The following is a 21599-nucleotide window of genomic DNA, read 5'->3' on the forward strand; positions in this document are numbered from 1 at the left end:
CCGCTCGAGGCTGCGCGGCGGGGGCTGGGGCGCGGGTGGGAAGCCGGGGCTGTGCTGGCGGGTTTTCCCGCGGCCGCGCAGCAGCGGCGGAGCGGGAGAGGTAGCCCCGCCCAGCGGCGGGACGGCGCGGCCCTGCTTCCCACAGAGCTCCGGGCCCGCCCCAGGAGGCGCGGGGCGCGGGGCGGGAGCCTCGCAGGGCTCTCCACTCCGGCGGGGCCTCGCCGCCGCCCCCAGCGCGGGAAGCCGGGCGGTGTCTTCTTGCGGAAGGGAAATGAAACCCGATATTAGAACCGGGGAAGCCCTTACCCTTCCCGGCCCTCCAGCCAGCTCATGTGTCTTAGATCGGATGAACTTACCGTTAAAAAGATAGTCTTACAACTCAGTTCCTTTTAGGATGACGGGTTACATTTTAACTTGCAGGGTATATAACAGACGATTAAACTTGAGTTACCAAAGGCAGCTGACTCCAGGCTGTCACCCTTGATCAAGTGGCCACGGCTGAGGCGCGAGGCTTTAAGGGAATGGGTCGGTTCCTAATTCTGTAACGAGTGCCGTCTTCTGTTCTAGGTCCTTGACAAAGACCCATTGTTGAGTGAAGCTCTAGTGCAGTGTGTTCATGCCAAGATTTTATAAGCGACATTTTCAAACTATGTGAAGATCTGTTTAAAGAAGATTTATTCTTCTGTGATGGAGAAGTATGAAAAAATTGGGAAAATTGGCGAAGGATCCTATGGAGTTGTTTTCAAATGCAGAAACAGGGACACGGGTCAGATTGTGGCCATCAAGAGGTTTCTGGAATCAGAAGATGACCCTGTCATAAAGAAAATCGCCCTTCGAGAAATACGCATGCTCAAGGTAATGGATTTTTTAAAAATTAATTAATTAATTAATTTAGGCTGTGTTGGGTCTCCATTGCTGAGTGCAGGCTTTCTCTAGTTGCGGCGGGGGCTACTCTTTTTTTTTTTTTTTTTTAACATCTTTACTGGAGTATAATTGCTTTACAATGTTGTGTTTGAAGTGGATCAGCTATATGCATACATATATCCCCATATCCCCTCCCTCTTGCGTATCCCTCCCACCCTCCCTATCCCACCCCTCTAGGGGCTACTCTTCGCTGAGGTGCAGCGGCTTCTCCTTGCAGTGGCTTCTCTTGTTGTGGGGTACGGGCTCTAGGCACTCAGGCTTCAGTAGTTGTGGCTCGCGGGCTCTAGAGCGCAGGCTCAGTAGCTGTGGCACTCGGGCTTAGTTGCTCTGCTGCATGTGGGATCTTCCCAGACCAGGGATCGAACCCCTGTCCCCTGCAATGGCAGGCAGATTCTTAACCACTGCTCCACCAGGGAAGTCCTGGTAATGGATTCTTTAAAGTGAATTTTCAAGGACTAACAAAATTAAAGTGAGTCGTGTTATGTGAAATAAATGCCTTGGGATGTGGCCACATCTCCTTCCTTCACGGACTTCTGTCCTCAGTGACACAAATGGGACATCTGTGCGCGAGTCACCAATTATATAATGAATTATAAAGTGGAGACGTTAAGTGCAGCGAACGATGGTATTTACTTTCAGACTTGCTGTGGAATATTTTATTTTTCTTCCCAGTGGCTTCTTTCCCATGTCACCTGTAGATCTGGTTCATGAAAAGCCATCAACTTTTATAGTACAGGAAATTTCCATGATTTTTAAACTTCTAGACTAGCTTCTGTTGATGTTCTGAGTCCATGAAGAGAATTAATCATTCACCTGTTTTCAAACAGCTAGAAAGCTGACAGGTTTTCATTATGCCTCACATTTATCTACTGCTGAACTGTATAATGTCTTGTCTCCAGAAGAAGAATTTTTCTCAAAATAGTGAAATGATTGCTTTAAAAATGTTCATCAGTTAACTCTTGGAGACCATGATATGGGGGGGAGGGGAGTTGTTTATTATAAGCTGAAAGTATTTTTTTTCCCGGAATGGAAATGAAGAAGGAAAGTATCTTTCCTTCTTTTCTGAATTTCTGTGAAGATGAAACCCAGATCCTACCCTATGTAGAATGCGCCCTGTAATGAATGCAGTGTGGGTTAACTTTCAACAGATTAACTTTCTCCGTAGGGGTTGGTTTTTTTTTTTTTTTTTTTTTGCGGTACGCGGGCCTCTCACTGTTGTGGCCTCTCCCGTTGCGGAGCACAGGCTCCGGACGCGCAGGCTCAGCGGCCACGGCTCACGGGCCCAGCCGCTCCACGGCATGTGGGATCTTCCCGGACCGGGATATGAACCCGCATCCCCTGCATCGCCAGGCGGACTCTCAACCACTGCGCCACCAGGGAAGCCCAGGGGTTGGTTTTAAGTCTTCTTCTCCCCATGAATTGCGTGTGTGGGGTTGTCTCTGGATAAGGATCCCAAATGGGAAGTGGAGGGCTTTGGATAAATTAAAACGGGTGGGGACGACTTTCTCTATTTGGGTCTAGGACATTCTTTACCACTGGATGTTGTCAATTCTGAGAAGACACTTCCAAAGCCCCTGTGAAGTACTCCCCTAGGAAAGAGAGAGACAAGCAGTGTTTGCCCATCCCACCGCCTGGTTGCCCTGCCCTCCCCACTCTGTACACAGGGAGAGAGAGGGTCTCACTGTTTCTCTGGGGCCCATGGATGTTTTTCACTTTCTCAGGCTTTCCCTAGCGTAGAAGGTGATAATTGTATTTCAAAGGGCCCATTTACTCCAAAGAAAAGCCAGTCTGTTTCTAGTGGAGAGATATTCTTTTTCTGATTCTGAAGGTCACCTGCGAGCGCCTCTCTGAAACCTCTCACTATTCTTTAGCAATACAGTGTTTACAAGTTTAGTCCCTGAATTACTTCAGTTCCCCCAGGATGGGGACCTCGCCTCTAGATCTCTGTATCAACCACTTGGCATGTAATACCAATAAATGTTATTGTTGGATTGAAAAAAAGATGTTAACAAAATAAACTCTTAGGAAGGGTAGATGTTGCCAATAAATTAGGAAGTCAGATGTGTTCTCTTGAGTAACTGAATATTGATGTCCTCTGAAGGATACAGTTGACTGCGCAGGAGCCTGATTACAAAGCACACAGCACTCCATTCTCCAAAATCAAGTGCACAGCTGAGACTCCCCTGCTCTGTATCAGGTGATGGGACTAGATTATCAGTAGAGCCTGTCCCTTCAAGCCCTAACTTTTCCGAATTCTGTGATATTCCTAACACATAATGGGTGCTTAAATATTTGCTGGATAAATGAATTGAGGGTTTGTTAAATGAAGTCATACTTTCTCCATTTACTTATTCAGTAAATATTTATGGAGCTCCATTGTACCTAAAACAATGTTTATGTGAAGTTGTACATCCTGTCTTTCAGATGCTTAACCGGTGGAAGATGAATTTCCCCTTAGCTCTTACACCCAATAGACTGGGTTCCTAATGGGCAGGGCCTGTGTCATTCACCTTGTCTCCCCATGCCTGTCATGAACCCTCTAAATAAAGTGTTTGGAGCCTTGCTTGAACTAGACTTTGAAATGTTTAGGGAGACATGGAATAAGAGATAAGGCATTCAGGGCAGACAATCTCTCCTAGGGAAAAAAGAGGTGCATAAGTGGAAAACAGTATATTGAAGGAAAACAGGTAATAACCCCAAAGTCTTAGCCAAGATGCCTGTTGGGCTAATAGGCCTGGGAGAAAAGAGAAGGAAAGGAAGCCAGCGTCCATTAGGAGGGGGTGTGAGGAATTTCTTGGAAAACATGTCTGGCCCTGGGATAAGTGATGATTAGCACATAGCTTCACCTTGGTCCCAGGTGGCCTTTGGGGTTTGGAGCCTGCCTTGGGGACATGTTGTTGTCCCTGAGAACAGGAAACTGCTGAGGTCTAGGCTAGTGTTTTAGGGCCCCATCTGAGCTGCATTCAAGGCAGAGCTCTAGGGCCCATGGAAGGGGAATACTAAACCCGAACCAAGCACAGTTCCATGGGCCCAGGTTCAAGGGCTCAGGAGCTCAGTGAGTGTGAGTTCCTAAGATTTTCCTTGCACACCCCTCACAGAACTGGGGCTGTTAATGACCCCTGCTAAGGTCAAGAACTAGGAAGACTGAGGCTGAAGGTACCTCAGTGACCTTAGCAGGTGAGAACAAGCAAGGGCTGAGGCCCAGACTGCTCTTATTATGATAAGGAAAGCAAGAAAGGTAGATTAAGACCAGCTATAGAAGGCTTTGAATGCCAGGCTGAGGAGTCTAGCTTTCACGTGAAAAGAGGGAAGCCAGCCAAGATTTTTTATTAGAAAGTTATCATTTGCAGACTTTTGAATTTCATGGATCAATAAAATTTCAAAAAAACATTTTTTTTTTTTTACAGATTGGTCAGCATTTTAAGAGACTGGGTTATCACCATCACTTCATAAATGAAAGGACGTTTTAATATTTTAAAAAAACTAGGAAAGACCCAATTTTAGGAAAAAAGCAGTCTTCCTGAGAGAGTAGTTGACAACTAAAACAACATCTCTATATACATACATTTCTCAGGTGTGTGAGAGTGTATGAGTGTAGGGGTGTGTGTGTGTGTGTGTGTGTGAGAGAGAGAGAGAGAGAGAGAGAGAGAGAGAGAGAGAGAGGGAGATCATTGCCCTTATTTTTCTCATTTCATTATCCATTGATGAAAATGAAGACATCATCTGTTTTGTGCAGCCTAAATTTCATGAAAGTTAGTATGATGTCTGCGAACAAAGAGACTCCCCAGATCAGATGATATCCTACTTATAGGATCTATCTGATACAATGAAATACTAATACCACAAAAGAACTGAATGGTCCCTTGGATTTTTTTTTTTTTTTTTGGCTGCGTTGGGTCTTTATTGCTGCGCACGGGCTTTCTCTAGTTACAGCAAGCAGGGGCTACTCTTCGTCATGGTGCATGGGCTTCTCATTGTGGTGGCTTCTCTTGTTGCAGAGTGCAGGCTCTAGGTGAGCAGACTTCAGTAGTTGCAGCATGAGGGCTCCATAGTTGCAGAACGCAGGCCCTAGAGTGCATGGGCTTCAGTAGCTGTGACATGTAGGCTCAGTAGTCGTGGCACATGGGCTTAGTTGTTCCGCGGCATGTGGGATCTTCCCGGACCGGGGATCGAACCTGTGTCCCCTGCATTGACAGGCGGATTCTTAACCACTGTGCCACCAGGGAAGTCCCTGGATTTTATGTTATAATAGAATTTGGCATGTATCTGTCCTCAGAGAATTGCTTGTATGTTTTTTAAACCATTTATTTAATGATTTAAAGCAACTCCCAATAGCTGCTGTCACTCTTTTAAAAATTACAGTTGTTTCCATTAAGCAGATAAGATCATGGGAGTGAATTGTCCAGCAGTCAATTGCATAATTATTAAGGTACCACATCTACAGTGTTTCTCGTTCTTGATGTGAAAGCATATATGAAGATGTAACTATACATTGGTAAATGATTTTAAAGATAATAATTATCAAGAAACCTATTTTGCTAATATTTTTAGAAAACATTTTTTCTGAAAATTTGAAACACTTTTCAAATAACATTACTTCACGCCATTTGGGGGGAAAAGTGTGACACATTTTTATGAGATAAATTCAGTATTTGTGCTAATAAACTGCTACCTAAACTAAATGTAATGCGCTCTTCACCAAGAGGTCCTACTGCAGTCAACCCTTTAATGTTTTCATTTGAATCTTATTTTTTCCAGGCTTTTAGAAAAATAAACAATTGCTCCAGTTAAAGTTAGGCAGCTCGTACTCTACTTTAAGAACATTAAGTACCATTCTAGTGACAGTAATAAAATTATACTGCCATACCTGAGGTCAAAGCAACTATCCTACCCTTTCTCAAGCTCACTTTCCACTGTGGAAAAAAAAAGAAAGAAGTCAATATTTTCAGTCAGTGTTTCTGATGAGACACCTGTATGTAAGATAGTTGACATGTGTTCATTTGGCAAGTTTTTACAGAACTCCTGCCATGTACCAGGCACTGTTCTAGGCTCCTGTCCTCACAAATAAGGAGAGACTAACAGTAAACAAATGATTATATGTCAGGTGGTGAAAATGAAGCAGGATAAGGAGGTAAAGCAGATGGAGGGGCTTGCTTTTTTATATAGAGTGGTTAGGAAGAGCCTTCCTGATGAATGACATTTGAAGACATTCCAGCAGAAATGTGAAGGAGTGACTCTTGCAGCTATTTAGGGGGAAAGCATTCCAAGCAAGGGGAAGAGTAAGACAGAGGCCCCAAGGCAAGATCAAGTGAGGTGTTCTAGGTGTGTTCTAGGAGGAGCAAAGAGATGAGTGTGTCTGGAGCAGAGGAAGTGAGAAAGAGAGCCATAGGAGATGAAGTTAGAGAGAGGAGGGGGTTAGATATGAGGGCCCTGTGGGCCATGGTAGGGACTGTGGATTTTACTTTGAATGAGACGGGAGCCAGCAGAGGGTTTTGAGCAGAGGGGTGCCCTGGCATGACTTATACCCTAGAAGGGTTCCTCTAGCTGCTGGTTACTCCAGCTCCATGAGCAGGAAGGTCTTTTAGAAGACTGCTGATGTGATCCAGGTGTGAGGTGATGGGGTTTGGGTCAGAGGGGCAGCAGTGGAGGTGGTCAAATTCAAGATTCATTCTGAGAGAAGAGCACATAGGAATCCGATGGTTGGATGAGGAATCACGAATGACTCCAAAGTTCTTCAGTTGAGTACCTGGAAGAATGAAGAGATCATTCACTGTGATAGGGAGACCCAGGTGCAAATCTCGGGGAAAGGAAGTCAAAAGTTCTGTTTTGGATATGTTATATTTGAGGTGTAAACCCACTGTAAAGTGGGGAATTAAATGCACAAGTCTGGCATTCAGGGAAAAGTCCGGGTTGGAGTTACCACCATGGGGAATGGAGAGGCAAGTACCAAAGATTGAGCCCTGGAGCTCCAGCATCTGGAGGTCAGGACGCTGAGGAACAAGCAAAAGAGGTAAGAAGGGGTGATCTTCAAGGCAGGAAAATCCCAAGAGCAATGTTCTTAAAAGCTGAGAGAAGGGAATTCCCTGATGGTTCAGTGGTTAGGACTCCGCACTTCCACTGCAGGGGGCCCGGGTTCGATCCCTGGTCTGGGAACTAAGATCTCACGAGCTGTGTGGTGTGGCAAAAAAAAGCTGAGGGAAGAAAATGTTTCAAGAATGAGGGGGTTGCTCAATGGTGTCAAAGGTCACCTTTAGTACAGGCTTAGAATTAGCCATTGGCTTTGAAAATATGAGGGTCATTTGAGACCTTAATGAGAGCTATTTGGGTAGAGTGGTAGGAATGAAAGCTTCATCAGAGAGGGTTCAAGAGAGGATGAGAAGAGCAAAGTGAAGACAGTGATAAAGGCAACTCTTCTGAGGAGTTTTATTATAAAAGGAAGCCAAGAAATGGGGCAGTGTGTGCTTGGAAGGATGTGGCATCAAGAGAGAGTTTTTGAAGTTGTTTTTAATATGGAGAAATAAGTATATTTGTATGCTAATGGAGGGAGAGAATTCCTGGAGCCATGACCTTGAGTTACCAACCTAGACCATGACCCAAAATAACTATTATAGCATAATAAAAGACCAGTTCATGGACCAGTTAGGAGATTAGGCCACCTCTTCTTTATTTGGAATGTTGCTAGGTTCTTTCCACACACTCTTCTTAGTCTTTATGTAACAGGACCCACAGCTGTCTTAGAGCTATTGGCCTAGAACTTCTAGCAGGGTGTACAACATCTGATTTGTGTTGTGAGCCATGAACCCTTCAGGAGAGGGTTCAACCCTTTTCCATAACTAGGGTTCAAGCATATAAAGATATATTTTCCAAATTAATTAATTAATTAATTAATTTTGGCTGTACTGGGTCTTTGTTGCGGTGCTTGGGCTTCTCTAGTTGCGGCGTGCAGGCTCTGGAGCAGGGGTCCCCAACCCCTAGGAACCGGGCTGCACAGCAGGAGATGAGCAGTGGGCGAGTGAGCAAAGCTTCATCTGCCACTCCCCCATTGCCAGCATTACTGCCAGAAACACCCCACACCCGACTCCCGGTTCGTGGAAAAATTGTCTTCCACGAGACTGGTCCCTCGTGCCAAAAAGGTTGGGGACCGCTGCTTTAGAGCGCGGGCTCAGTAGTTGCAGCACCGTGCTTAGTTGTGGTATGTGGGATCTTAGTTCCTGGACCAGGGATGGAACCTGGGCCCCCTGCATTGGGAGCATGGACTCTTAACGACAGGACCACCAAGGAAGTCCCAGGCATATAAAGGTATTTTGGATAGGAGGCGCCACGGTCATGACAGAAGCCAGGTTACAGAGAGAGAGAGAGAGAGAGAGAGAGAGAGACAGTCCCTGAAAGGAAGTCATCTTAAATCAAGAAGTCTGGCATCACAGGCCTGTGGCGAGAAGTGGGTACTGCTTCTGCATAAAGCAGGTGGCTGTAATTGAACCCAGCCCCCTGGGGAATATCTGTGTGTCCAGCAAGAAAAGAACTGTGTGGTTCAAAACAAACACAAGCCAACCAACCCAGAATCATTGTATTATTAAGGTCCCAAGCCTCTATGCTACTGAACCTTCTCTCTGTGGGATGCAAATGGTAGAATTATTGGAAGAGGAATCAAAAGAATTCCAGCCAGCAGCTATGAGGTTCCCTGGGCAGATGTTGGGCAGCGAGGCAGACGGTACAGGGGACTTAGAGTAGATCAGACCAACATCAGTCAAAGTTTGACTATCCTCCTTCCAGAAGATGAGAAAAACAAGAGCAACAACAAGGAGACGGAATCATATTGCCATTTGGTGACTCAGTGGTCTTGGGTGAAATGCCAAGGATTGTTACCTAGGATGCACTAACTACGCTTACAACAACCTTAGGAGGTATGTATTGTTATCCCGTTTTACTAATGGATGTAGGATGGTCAATGATTTGTCATGGCCTCCTGGTTAGTGACCTAGACACCGACACAGTTCTGTCTGTCCCCATGTCCATGCCCTGCTGCTCCCACACCTCAGAACCATCGTGGTACACCAAACGCTGTACTCTTTCTTAAGTCTCCCAGAGACTGGTCCTCAGGGCTTATCCCGCCCTTGCCTCCAGCGGGCCTTAGTGCTGAGACTCATGGCTTTTGTGGAAGCCTGGGGTTCTTACTGAAATATCAGTTTTTTCCAATTCTTATTCCTTAACTCTATAGATTATTTTAGCAGGCACAAAGTTATGGTTTGCTACCAACAAAGGTGGAGATAAGCATGGGGGAAAACGTCCATTTGAAACTTTACTATAAACATTACAATAAAGTTCATTCATTCTTAATGAGAGCAGTGTCACCCCCAAGAAGATGAAAATTGGTTCTTAGGAGTTGGGTCCTAACCTTTTTATTGTATAAAGCACAGATATACATATAGTACATATACATATATACAGTATATTTTTGGAATTAAAATTTCACTGAGAGATGACTAGGAAAAATGTGTAAAAAGACTCTTTTCAGTGACAAATATGAAAAAAAAAAAAAGGGTCCATGGGGTGTGGGAGGATGAGAATGTTGAGTGTGTACTATGTGCCAGAAACATGCTCTCATTTGACTGTAATTAATCATGAATAGTAGTAACCTGCTGAATGTTCAGAGCATTCCCTGTTTTCCTACTGTCTCCTCACTTTCAATAACTTCCAGCGAGGCTGCGGGCTGTGTGACTGCTCGGGGATGGGAGCCACAGTTAGGAACTGCAGTTTCTGATCCGGCTCAAAGCTGTTGGGTGACCTTGGGCAAAAGTTCCAGTGCCCGCTGGAACCCGGCCCACCTTATTGCCATGATTTATGTCTCTGTTTGGCATTGCTTTGCTGACGTTGCTGAAGGTAGCAGAGTGCTTTGGGGACAAACACCGAACAGCAATCAAGCAGCCTTAGGGATGCCAGGGCAGGAAAGTAGAGGGTCCAAAAGAGCAGTAGCAAAGGAGAGAGGAGAGAGGAGGAGACAGGCGGAGCAGTAGAGAAAGGAGAGAAAGGCACAGGTGGGAAGGCAGAAAGGTGGGGTTCCAAGGGGAGGAGCTGGAGGTGAAGCCCTTCACGTGGTCTTCCCCGTTTCAAAATATCAGACCAGAAACACTGCTGGGCATATTACCATCCTGGTGACGGTAATGTGCTGCGGAGAGCAGGACTGTCAAGGTTCCCTGTTTTTCAAAGCATTTATACAGTGCTTAATACCACGTGCTCTTGTGTCAAGGCCCCATTCCATGGAATGCTAGCAGAGTACCATGTAAATGCTCCCTAGCATTAGAATCTAAGCAGAGTTTTCATAATTTCTGAGGGCTTCATCTCCCCTGGTATTAGTTGAAGGAATATTTCCCCCGTATTAGTTGAATAGCATTTCCCAACTCAGTAGAAGTCTCCAGGGGAAATCCTGTGACATCTTTAACAATTTAATCTTGCTGTTGCTAATTGGTGCCATTTCTAGGTCCCTTTTCTTCATATTGCTTAATTGGCTTATTGAAACATAATAGATTAGTAACATATTTCTGTAACTTGTTTTAGCCATGTTCAGCATTCTCTGTTATGGTTTATGTGGGATTACAAACTCAAAAGTCTGTGGGGAATCACAATGGTAACATAAATGAGTGGAGTGGGCTGAATGCAAGACAAGATGGAGCAGTGGAGACTAGGGCAAACTGGAGACTGTCTTGTGGGAAGTGGGTGGCCACTGCCCACCCAGCTCACAGGCTGCAAGGGGGCTAGACTTTCAGAGTCTTTTTTTTTTTAAGCCAGAGATCAAAATTTTATGTAAAATCTCCTGGGTTTCCCCCCATAACTCTTGTTTTGAAAAAAAATTCAATATATATGCACACAAGAGGAAAGAAGAATACGATGAATACCTACATATCTTTAACTAGATTCAGTAATCTAGTTAATTCTAATGTTAGAATTCTGCTTCATTTCTTTTCTATCTCTGTCTCTGTCTCACACACACACACACACACACACACACACACACACACTTTTTTGGCTGACACACACACATTTTTCCTAAGTATGCAGCATGAATCTCCTGGAATGAAGAAATTTTTCTATGTACCACAACGTGATTTCCACACTCAAGAAATGTATCACTGACTCAATACTATTATTTAATATACAGTCTGTGCTCAAATTTCTCATATTGTCTCAATAATATATTATTATTATATATTATATATTATAATGTATATATGTATACATATGTATACATATATGTATATGTATATGTGTGTATATATGTATATATATGTATGTATGTATGTGTATATTTTAATCCAGGATCTAATCAGTGAGCATACATTGCATTTAATTGCCATGTTTGTATAGTCTTCCTCAATCTAAAACAGTATTCTAACTTCTTTTTAAATTAAAGTACTGTTGATTTAGAATGTTGTGTTAATTACTGCTGTACAGCAAAGTGATTCACTTATACATATATATACATTTTTTAAATATTCTTTTCCATTATGGTTTATCATAGGGTACTGAATATAGTTCTCTGTGCTGTACAGTAGGACCATTCATCTGTCAATGGACATTTAGGTTGTTTCCATGTCTTGGCTGTTGTGAATAGTGCTGCTATGAGCATAGGGGTCCATGTATCTTTTTGAATTATAGTTTTGTCTGGGTATATGCCCAGAAGTGGGATTGCTGGATCATATAGTAATTCTATTTTTAGTTTTCTGAGGAACCTCCATACTGTTTGCCACAGTGGCTGCACCAGCTTACATCCCACCAACAGTGTAAGAGGGTTCCCTTTTCTCCACACCCTCTCCAGCATTTATTATTTGTAGACTTTTTAATGATGGCCATTCTGACTGGTGTGAAGTGGTACCTCAGTGTAGTTTTGATTTGCATTTCTCTAGTAATTAGCAGTGTTGAGCATATTTTCATATGCCTGTTGGCCATTTGTATGTCTTCTTTGGAGAAATGTCTGTTTAGGTCTTATGCCCATTTTTCAATTGGGTTGTTTGTTTTTTTGTTGTTGAGTTGTATGAGCTGTTTATATATTTTGGAAATTAAGCCCTTGTCAGTCGCATTGTTTGCAAACATTCTCCCATTCTGTCAGTTGTCTTTTCTTTTTGTTTATGGTTTTCTTTGCTATGCAAAAGCTTGTAAGTTTGATTAGGTCCCGTTTGTTTATTTTTGTTTTTATTTCTATTGCCTTGGGAGACTGACCTAAGAAAATGTTGGTATGATTTATGTCAAAGAATGTTTTGCCTATGTTCTCTTCTAGGAGTTTTATGATGTCATGTCTTATGTTTAAGCCTTTAAAACCATTTTGAGTTTATTTTTGTGTATGGTGAGAGGGTGTGTTTTAACTTCATTGATTTACATGTGGCTGTCCAACAGTTCTCTAACTTTTAAATTCTTTTTTCCGTCTTTCATGGTATTGACATTTTTGAAGAGTCCAGGTCAACTGCTTTGCAGAATGTGCCTCAACATAAGTCTCACTGTTTCCACATGATTTGATACAGGGTAAATGTTTTCAGCAAGGATACACATGGATGAGGCTGTGTCCATCACACTAGTTCTCTTCAGGAAGTACATGATATCATTTTGTCCTGTAATTGGTGCTCTCAGTTTTAATCTCTTGGTTAAGATGGGTCTGTCATATTCCACAATTGTAAAGAAACATTTTCCCCTTTATAATTAATAAGCAATCTGTGGGGTGATACTTTGAAACAGTGTGACTGCCTTGTTCCCCAACAACTGTCACCCAATGATCCTTGCCTGAATCAATTATAATAAGAGTTATTGTAAAATGGTGATTTCAACAATTCTTTCTACATTCATTAGTTATAATTTTTCTGTAAAAAGAGCTTTTTCACCCATGCCCTTGCACCCAATACACACAGTTTTTAGTGTCACTGTGAACTATGGATTTTTAAAAAATTCAACGTGTTACAAATCATCACTGTCATTCTTTTTGATTCTCAAATTGTCGCACATTTGTCCATTTCAGGCTCCTTGGACCCAGCTCCTTGGTCTGACAGGTGCCTATCATTCCTTGTGTACTTCTTTACTGTGGGGCACAACGAAATGCACCAGGCTCATCCTACCCCAATTCTAGAATCAGCCGTTTCTCCAAGGAGCCCTGGTTCCTTTTAGTGAGAATGCAATATGATTTTTAAATATTGACAGGAAATTTAAAAAAAAATTTTTAACACCATTCAGTCCAAACAAAACACATCAGCAGACAATGTTTGACCTGCAGGCTCAGTTTGGAACCTTTCAATTATACAGCTTTTATTGTATGCAGATGTTCTCACTAGAGACTGGCAGATCTGACCCCTCCAGGTTCATTGCTAATGTATGTAGGTGTTGGGAGTTTATGGAAACTGGTTGTCAATTGGAGGACAAAGGAAGCATTCCCTTGCCCACAATGATAGAAACCAAACAAAACCCGTTATCATCCTCTCTCCCTATTTGTCCGACAAGTGGAGACCTGTTTGATTTTATTTTTACAAGATAACATACTAATTGCAAATAGTAACAGACTGTTTTGTTTGTTTATTAGAGGATTTTTTTGGCTTAACTCACAGTGTGTTTGTCTAGAAAGATTGTTCCCGCTGTGTAGTGAACTCCTAAGAAATAAAGCTGCCATGCTCATACTTCAAGAGCAAAAGAAGCAGAAATCAACAGGCTGGCCCTTTACCTTTTTAAAAATACCCAGTTTGCAAGATTAAGCTCATACCATCATCTGTCAGTGCTCTAAACGCCCTTACACACATCCTGCCACACACCTTACTCTAGAAAATAAAATATCATAGAACAGGAGGAGGCTGAAAAAATGATTTTATAATGCACATTGATAAGAAATATATTCTGTTGCTTTCTTTGCCACTTAATTTTTTTTTTTGCGGTACGCGGGGCTCTCACTGTTGTGGCCTCTCCCGTTGCGGAGCACAGGCTCCGGACGCGCAGACTCAGCAGCCATGGCTCACGGGCCCAGCCGCTCCGTGGCATGTAGGATCTTCCCGGACCGGGGCACGAACCCATGTCCCCTGCATCGGCAGGCGGACTCTCAACCACTGCACCACCAGGGAAGCCCTTTGCCACTTAATTTTATTTCCAGCAAAAATGATTTATAGGTAGACAACTATGTTATATATAGTTTTTATCAAATATTCAAACCACACTAGAAAGTAGTACTTTTTACATGCAATAAAATTTTTTTAATGGGCCAGGCTTGTATCTTTCATTCTTACTTTTTTAATGTTTTAATTCACCGTTTTATTTGTCAGGATTGATGTTTTAGGCCACAAATTTGCTTTCAACAGGCATATTTTCTTGCTAGTTATTAATCTTCTTTGTTACTTATTAACTTTAAAAAGCACTGTAGTAAAAATGCTTTGGTGTAAAATTGCTCTGTTGAAAAATGTTTGAACTCCATTTCTCTTTTTGTTAGAATAATGAAAGGTGAGTTTCTGAACCAACTGACACTGTCAACCAAACCAAAAACCTAAAAACCAATCTAATCATTTGTTTTGTAACTATCAGTACATTGCTGCATGGATATTTGGCCGTGTCATTGTTCATTCTCATTTTGATCTCGTTTGTGCTATCGCTTCTTTCCTAGTACTTTTCATATACTTTATTAATCAGTAAAACAGTTTAAGCCTCCGCTGTGTATATCCACATCCTGGGCTGGGTCTTGAGAGGAATCCACAAGAGATCTCAGCCCAGGTCTCTGGCCAGAGGACCAGCCTGGCACGTTCTGTTCTGTCCATGTTGTCTGTTGCCACCCTAAAATAAATTAACTTCACCTCTTCACCTGTAATTCCAGGTTTTTTGATACTCCTCCCTTCTTCTAGCCATCCCCAAAACTAAGCCATTAGCCAGGGTGTCTACCACGGGGTTCTTGGCATTTGGAGAAAATGTGGGATCAAGGCAGCTTTTCTTTACCAAACGAGAGTGTTCTTCCACTCCTGGTTCCCAGGCCAACAGATTAGCCACTGAAGACGCGGCACCATGTGGTGGCTGCTGGGTCAATGCATATACCCTTGAAGGGCCGGGGTACAGATCCCACCATTCCATTAGGCTGGCTGGTTGTAGATGATGAGGTAGGTAGTAGAACCAGTGGATCCCATGGCCATGTGCTAACTGTCATGCTTCCTTTGCTGTAAAATGGGCCCCTGGTCTGATGTTGCGTGGACTCCCATGCCAGTAAAGCCCTCGGATTATGATGCTGGCAGAAGAGGCAAAACCCATATCTAGAGTTAGTATCAGTTCCAGTAGGGACAATCTCTACCCGCTCCTAGTAACAGCTGGTTTCCTTAAAGGACAGTGCAGATCGGTGCCTCAGTATCTGTTTTTTCTGTTGGCAGGTTAGATACTCAGCAGCAACAGTATTCAGATCAGCCTTGGGGAGAGAAAGCCAGTGCTGTTGGGTCACGTATAACCACCATCCCTGCAGCTGTGGCCACTCTGTTCATAGGTCAGTTACACAAGGGTTGGGGCGGCCAAAGACAAAGCAGGCTGACCCCTGAAAAGATATCCTCTGCCTGGTTGCTCAGTACTTCCTCTGCAGTCGATGCTCTTTTGGTGGGTATTAATATGAAGCCCAAAGATCCTCAAGCTCTGTGCTCACTCCCACAAGTACAGTTTATGCCTCTTCTCCAAATGATCTTTCAGTCTCGCTCCATCTGGACTCTTAATCAACTAGATGAGCTATGTGCCCCTGCCCACAGGTCCATGCATGTCTCAGGTCCTTTCTTCCTCTGTACAGAGTGAACCATCCAATGCACTGCTTGAAGCTCTGCTCAGGGAGAGGATTCCCTTTCACCATGTCCTTCGAGGCTCTGCCAGGTGGGGCTATAAGTATATTGGCAGTCCGTCTTCAACTAGGTGACAGGAGAGAATAGGCCACCTATTATTTGTAACTTGCTTGTTCCCTCCAGACCTGTTTAAACCGGATAACAAATGAATACTTTCCATAGTATAGTGGATTGCTGTTGCATCCATGCGGTCTTATGACACTGGATCTCTATCACCCAGTTCACAGTGGGCAGCTCTGGATCACATAGTTACTTGATGTCCCATGGTCAGGTGCTCAGTCTCTACTAGGGCTCCGTGACATGTCAGGAGCTGGATACCTCTAGCATGATTGGATATACAGAGTCATATGGCCTGAGTGGTAGTGTAGCTTTGACCCACTGTAAAGTTCTGTCTTGCTTTGGGTCCTACTCAATAGTGGCAGCCTTCCAAATTGCCTGGTAAATTAAACAGAGCAGTATTCCCAAGGACTATATACGCTGCCTCCAAGATCTAAAGAGAACCACTAAGTGCCATGCCCCCTTTTTAGTGGCGGAGGATACAAGGTGCAACAATTTGTCCTTTCCTTTCGAGGGGATGTCTCAGCCTGCCCCAGGCCATCGGACCCCTAGAACATTACCCGCATGCCATGCCTCAGGGTTTTCTCCCACGCTCTGGCAGACATGTGTCTTAATTGGGCATTCAGAGCCCTTGTCATTTCCTGCTCACGCAGGGGGTCTGATTAGCTTGGTGTTCTCAATGAAGTGGACCAGCTTGATATTCTGTGGAGTGTCAAGATGATCAAGGTCCCTGTGGGCTTTTTGTAACAGGGAACAGAGGAGTTAACCTAGGCCTTGGGCAAGACAGTGAATGTGAACTGTTATCCAGTCCACAAAAAGTGAACTGTTTGGTCCTCCGTACTGATAAGGATTTGAAAGAATACATTCATCAGATTAGTAGTTCCATGTCAAGTACCAGGGACTGTGTAGATCTGCTCCAGGAGAGAGAACCATACCTGGCTCAGTAGCTGTAACTGGAGCTACGATTTGGTTGAGTTTAGAGTAGTCTCCCAGGTGAACTGAGTAAGGGTATGATGGGGACCACCAATCCTGCATCCTTTAAATCTTTGATGGTGGTACTAATCTCATCAGTTACTCCTGGGGTGTGGTTTTGCTCATGACTTACTGTTTTGGCCAGGGTCGTGTTGTGGGCTGTGCAATTTCAGGCGCTTCTGTTTGGCCCTTTCTGCCATATTGGTTCTTATTCACAAATCATGGAACCAATGTGTATCCATCCCAATTATTCACTTGGGAGTAGAGGAAATAATCTCAAAAGTGGATCCATGGACACTTTAGGTCCACTGTGAGGCATTACTCTAACATGGGGCCATGATAGCTTTCTGGGTCCCCAGATATCAGTGCCACCTCGGACTTTGTAGCCACAGCTCTTGAAAGGTCTGGGTATTTCCCTTTCCTCCACTACTCTGGTAAATGGCTACAGTTTGCTTTGGGAAAGGATTGAGGAGTACTTGTGGTAGCATTGCAGGATCCTTTGGCAAGGTGACTCAATCAACAGCACTTTTTGGTCTACAAACTTGACCTAGATCTAGAAACTGGGTGAGGACTGCAGTTTTCTAACAGTTGGCATCAACTTTCTGCTCGCCATGTCTCCATTTCTTCTGGTAAGACAAACCTAGTAACACCTGCCAACTGCCCTTCTATTTTACCTATAAGAACTCCATGGTGAGTTCCTATCTGCATCAGCACAGATTTCTGGGAAATAAGGCAGCTGGCCTTACTTCCCATAATGGTCTCGATGTACATCTTGCCACTGTCAGCACCTGGTCTCAGCCACTCCAGAATCTTATCACTCCCACTGGAACCATAGAGCCTAATTCCATGGTAGCATCTCTAGCCTACAAATGACAAGCCTGTCCACCCAGCCTACAAAGGACAGCCACCACTGAGCTTCTCAAAGATGCTGGTGATCTCCTTCCCTGTGCCTTCCTTACTGCTTCAGTGCAGGGAGTATTCTCCTGGCCTCCCAAGGAAAGATAGTGAGGATGTGGGTTTTGCAGTGTCACCTAATAGGTCCACTCTGACATTTCCACCTCCTTGATTTCCCAGACCCCTTCCTCAATACTCTGCTGAGGCAGTTCCAGCATCTCCATCTTACCTATTGAAAGCCCACGTTTCAAATACCAGCAGCATATTAAAGATTGACTCCAGGTGTCATTGTCAGGAAATAAGTGCCAAGTTACAGGAGAGTGCTTCATGTCAACGAATCCTCCTCCCCGCATCCAGCTGTATATTTCACTACTTTCATTGTCCAACACCCTCAAGATTACTGCTGTTACATATGAGCCAGGTCTTGAGTTCTTTGAGTACAGTTATTTCCTCCCGGAGCAAGAGCCGTGCTGCCCTGCTCAGGCGCTGCTATAACATCATCCTAGTTACAGGTCTGTGTGCCCTGGGACGAGGTGGGGATAGAATCTAAGGAGGATGCGCATCATCTTCTTAAAGAGGCACTTTCCTCAGTGAGGTATTTTCAGGGTCTCTGTGTGACAGGAAGTGTTTCACTTTGGCACAAGGGCAGAAGTTGCTTCTCCCAGCCCAGAGGGTTTGGGGAAATTTGAAAGTTTAAGAGTCTCAGGCTCATCCTCCTAAATGTCCCTATTCCAGATCTCAGCGTCCCTCTCATTACTCACCAGAGCCCTTACGTTGGCCTCAGAGACCTGTTGAGGCTGAACGTTGTCTCCTTTGTATCTCTGCTACTCTTATTAAAGTCCTGAGCCTGGTTTTAGCACCTTGTGTCTGCAGTAGATAAATGTCTCTCTAAATACTGCCTTAGAGGCCTTCTGATTCCTGCAGTTGACCAGTGGCTAACCCAAACCCGTCATTCTTCTCTCTTCTCTTTTCAACAACATAAAGGTGTTCACAAAAGTCAGCTCACTCAATAATCCCTGTCGTCACCACTGCCCCACACTATGCATGTGCACTGCCATTGCGTGAGCCAAACCTGCACCTCATTCAAAACCAGCCTAATGGAATCTTAGGGATTGTGTTGCTGCAGCTCCCCAGGGCTTCTCTTACCCCATTTACCACCAGCAGAGGGGTCCTTGTTGCCATCCGCCTGGCGATCGATCCAGTTCCAGAATCCCATTCTGAAGATCCTCTGGCTAGAGTCACTTCTGGTACCACCTGTCTTAGCCTGTGTATCTCCCAGAAAGTAAAGTCTGAGACAAAGGATTTCTGTTCCAGGATCCCATCTAGGACACCACATTACATTTAGTTGTCATGTGTCCCTAGGCTTCCCTTGGCTGTGACACTTTCAGACTTTCCATGTTTTTGATGGCCGTGACATTTCTGAGGAGTACTCGTCAGGTATTTTGTAGGCTGCCCCCTATTGGAATTTGTCTGGATTTTTTTTCATGGCTAGACTGGGGTTATGGGTTTGGGGAAGGAAGTACTGAATCACATCAAGGGTACATACTGTCACTATTGATGTTGATCTTAATCACCTGGTTGAGAATCACCTGTTTGACTGTTTTCTCGCTATAAAGTTACTCCTATTCGGCTTCTCCACACTGTACTCTTCTGGAAGGAAGTCACCATATGCAGCCCACACTTAAGGAGTGGGGAGTTAGGTTATCCTCCTTGATGACAGAGTATTTACATAAATTATTTGGAATTCTCTTACATAGATTTATTTATTCTCTCCATTCATTCATTCATTCATTCATTCAGTATTGACCTATGGATATTTGTGTCCCTTTGACATACCCCCATCTATGCAGGGTTTGGTTTTGGTTTTGTTTTAGCACTTTCCTCTCTGGCACTGCAAGATACTTCAGCCTCATCTTGGGTTTTCCCACCCTGTATGGAATCATCCATTTTCTTTAAGGAGCCCTAGTTCCTTTTATTGGAGAATGGTATTAGAAACTAAGATCTGAACACTAGGAGTAATTGTTGCTACTGGATGTGGTTGTTTCTAGGCCCTCGCAGCTGAGGAAGCAAGGTAATGTATGTGTGCATACTAACCTGTGTATATACACTTAGCTATAGTGATTCCTATTTGTTTCTGTATCTGTCTTAAACTAAACATGACTTTATACTGGTGCCTCCAACTCTAGTCCATGCATAGACTGGATCATGAGTTACACTAGCCTCCTCTCCTTGCTTAGATGTAAAGTCCCACGCTAACAGGGAGAACCTGGCTTCCCTATCCGACATTCATTTACTTCATTGTTCAATTCCAACATACATGTATAGCATTATCAGAATTGCTAATTCCTATTCCCACAGGAAACAGCTTTATCAACAAGAGTATAATGCTTATGTGTAGTTCCTTTTGACTTTTGTCTTATGCTGTCTACCCATTTCCAAAGTTACTTAGGTCAGCACTTCCTCCCCCAGTCCTCTTCAGTGCGTTGGTTTCATTTTTAATACAGTTAGATTCTTTTGTCACATTCTGCATTCTCTAACCTCCTAAATGATTTTTTTTTAATTTGCATACATTAAGGTTCACTCTTTGTGCTGTAAAGTTCTATGTGTTTTGACAAATGTGTAATGTCATATATCCACCATTGCAGTATCACACAGCATAGTTTCAGTGTCCTAAAAAATGCTGTGTGTTTCATCTGTTCAACCCTCTCACATATCCTTTGAACCCCTGGCAACCACTGACTTTCTACTGTCTCCGTAGTTTTGCCTTTTCCAGGGTGTCATATAATTGAAATCATACAGTATTTAGTCTTTTTAGACTGGCTTCTTTCACCTAACAATATGCATTTTTTTCATACATGCCTTTTCATGCCTTAATAGCTCATTTCTTTTTATCACTGAATAATATTCCATTTTATGGATGCAGCACAGTTTGCCTATAGGAAGACAATTTGTTTGCTTCCAGTTTTTGGCGATTATAAACATTCGTGTTCAGGTTTTTGTGTGAATATAAGTTTTCAAATCATTTGGGTAAACACCTAGGAGTGGGTGGCTGGACCTTATGGTGCAACTCTGTTTAGCTTTGTAAGGAACGGCCAAAGTGTCTTCCAAAGTGGCTGTCCCATTTTGCATTTCCACCACCAATGAATGAGAGTTCGTATTGTTCAGTATCATCACTAGCATTTGGTGTTGTCAGCTTTTATAGGATTTAGCCATTCTAATAAGTGTGTAATGGTATCCCATTGTTTTTGTAATTTGCAATTCCCTAATGAAAAAAATGTTGATCATCTTTTCATATATTTATTTCCCATCTATTTATTTTCTTCGGTGAGGTGTCTGCTCAGATATTTTGCCCAAGTTTTTGGGGTATATTATTTATTTATTTTTAAAACATCTTTATTGGAGTAAAATTGCTTAATACTGGTGTATTAGTTTCTGCTTTATAACAAAGTGAATCAGTTATACATATACATATGTTCCCATATCTCTTCCCTCTTGCGTCTCCCTCCCTCCCACCATCCCTATCCCACCCCTCTAGGTGGTCACAAAGCACCGAGCTGATCTCCCTGTGCCATGAGGCTGCTTCCCACTAGCTATCTGTTTTATGTTTGGTAGTATATATATGTCCACGCCACTCTCTCGCTTTGTCACAGCTGACCCTTCCCCCTCCCCATATCCTCAAGTCCATCCTCTAGTAGGTCTGTGTCTTTATTCCCGTCTTACCCCTAGGTTCCTCATGACCTTTTTTTTTTTTTCTTAGATTCCATATATATGTGTTAGCATACGGTATTTGTTTTTCTCTTTCTGACTTACTTCACTCTGTATGACAGACTCTAGGTCCATCCACCTCACTACAAATAACTCAATTTTGTTTCTTTTTATGGCTGAGTAATATTCCATTGTATATATGTGCCACATCTTCTTTATCCATTCATCTGT

The 21599-nt window shown here is 43.4% G+C and overlaps 1 protein-coding gene and 1 non-coding gene across 3 annotated transcripts in view; both read left to right on the forward strand.

Annotated features, from left to right (window-relative positions):
- CDKL1 (cyclin dependent kinase like 1) overlaps positions 1 to 21599 on the forward strand; it is a 64146-nt gene that overhangs the window by 514 nt on the left and 42033 nt on the right. Inside the window, exon 2 of one of the 2 annotated variants that reach the window (XM_007446615.1) lies at positions 568 to 855. In XM_007446615.1, the coding sequence (XP_007446677.1) occupies positions 688 to 855 (168 nt within the window). In that variant the 5' untranslated portion in view covers positions 568 to 687. Of the gene's footprint in view, positions 1 to 567; positions 856 to 21599 lie in introns of those variants that run through there. The other variant, XM_007446614.1, reaches the window with a different exon arrangement.
- On the forward strand, positions 7005 to 7077 carry TRNAG-UCC (transfer RNA glycine (anticodon UCC)). The gene has a single exon. It is a non-coding gene; the product is annotated as a tRNA-Gly (tRNA).

The sequence above is a fragment of the Lipotes vexillifer genome, unplaced genomic scaffold (genome assembly GCF_000442215.2).
Source record: "Lipotes vexillifer unplaced genomic scaffold, Lipotes_vexillifer_v1.1 scaffold124, whole genome shotgun sequence".
Classification (NCBI taxonomy): Eukaryota; Metazoa; Chordata; class Mammalia; order Artiodactyla; family Lipotidae; genus Lipotes; species Lipotes vexillifer.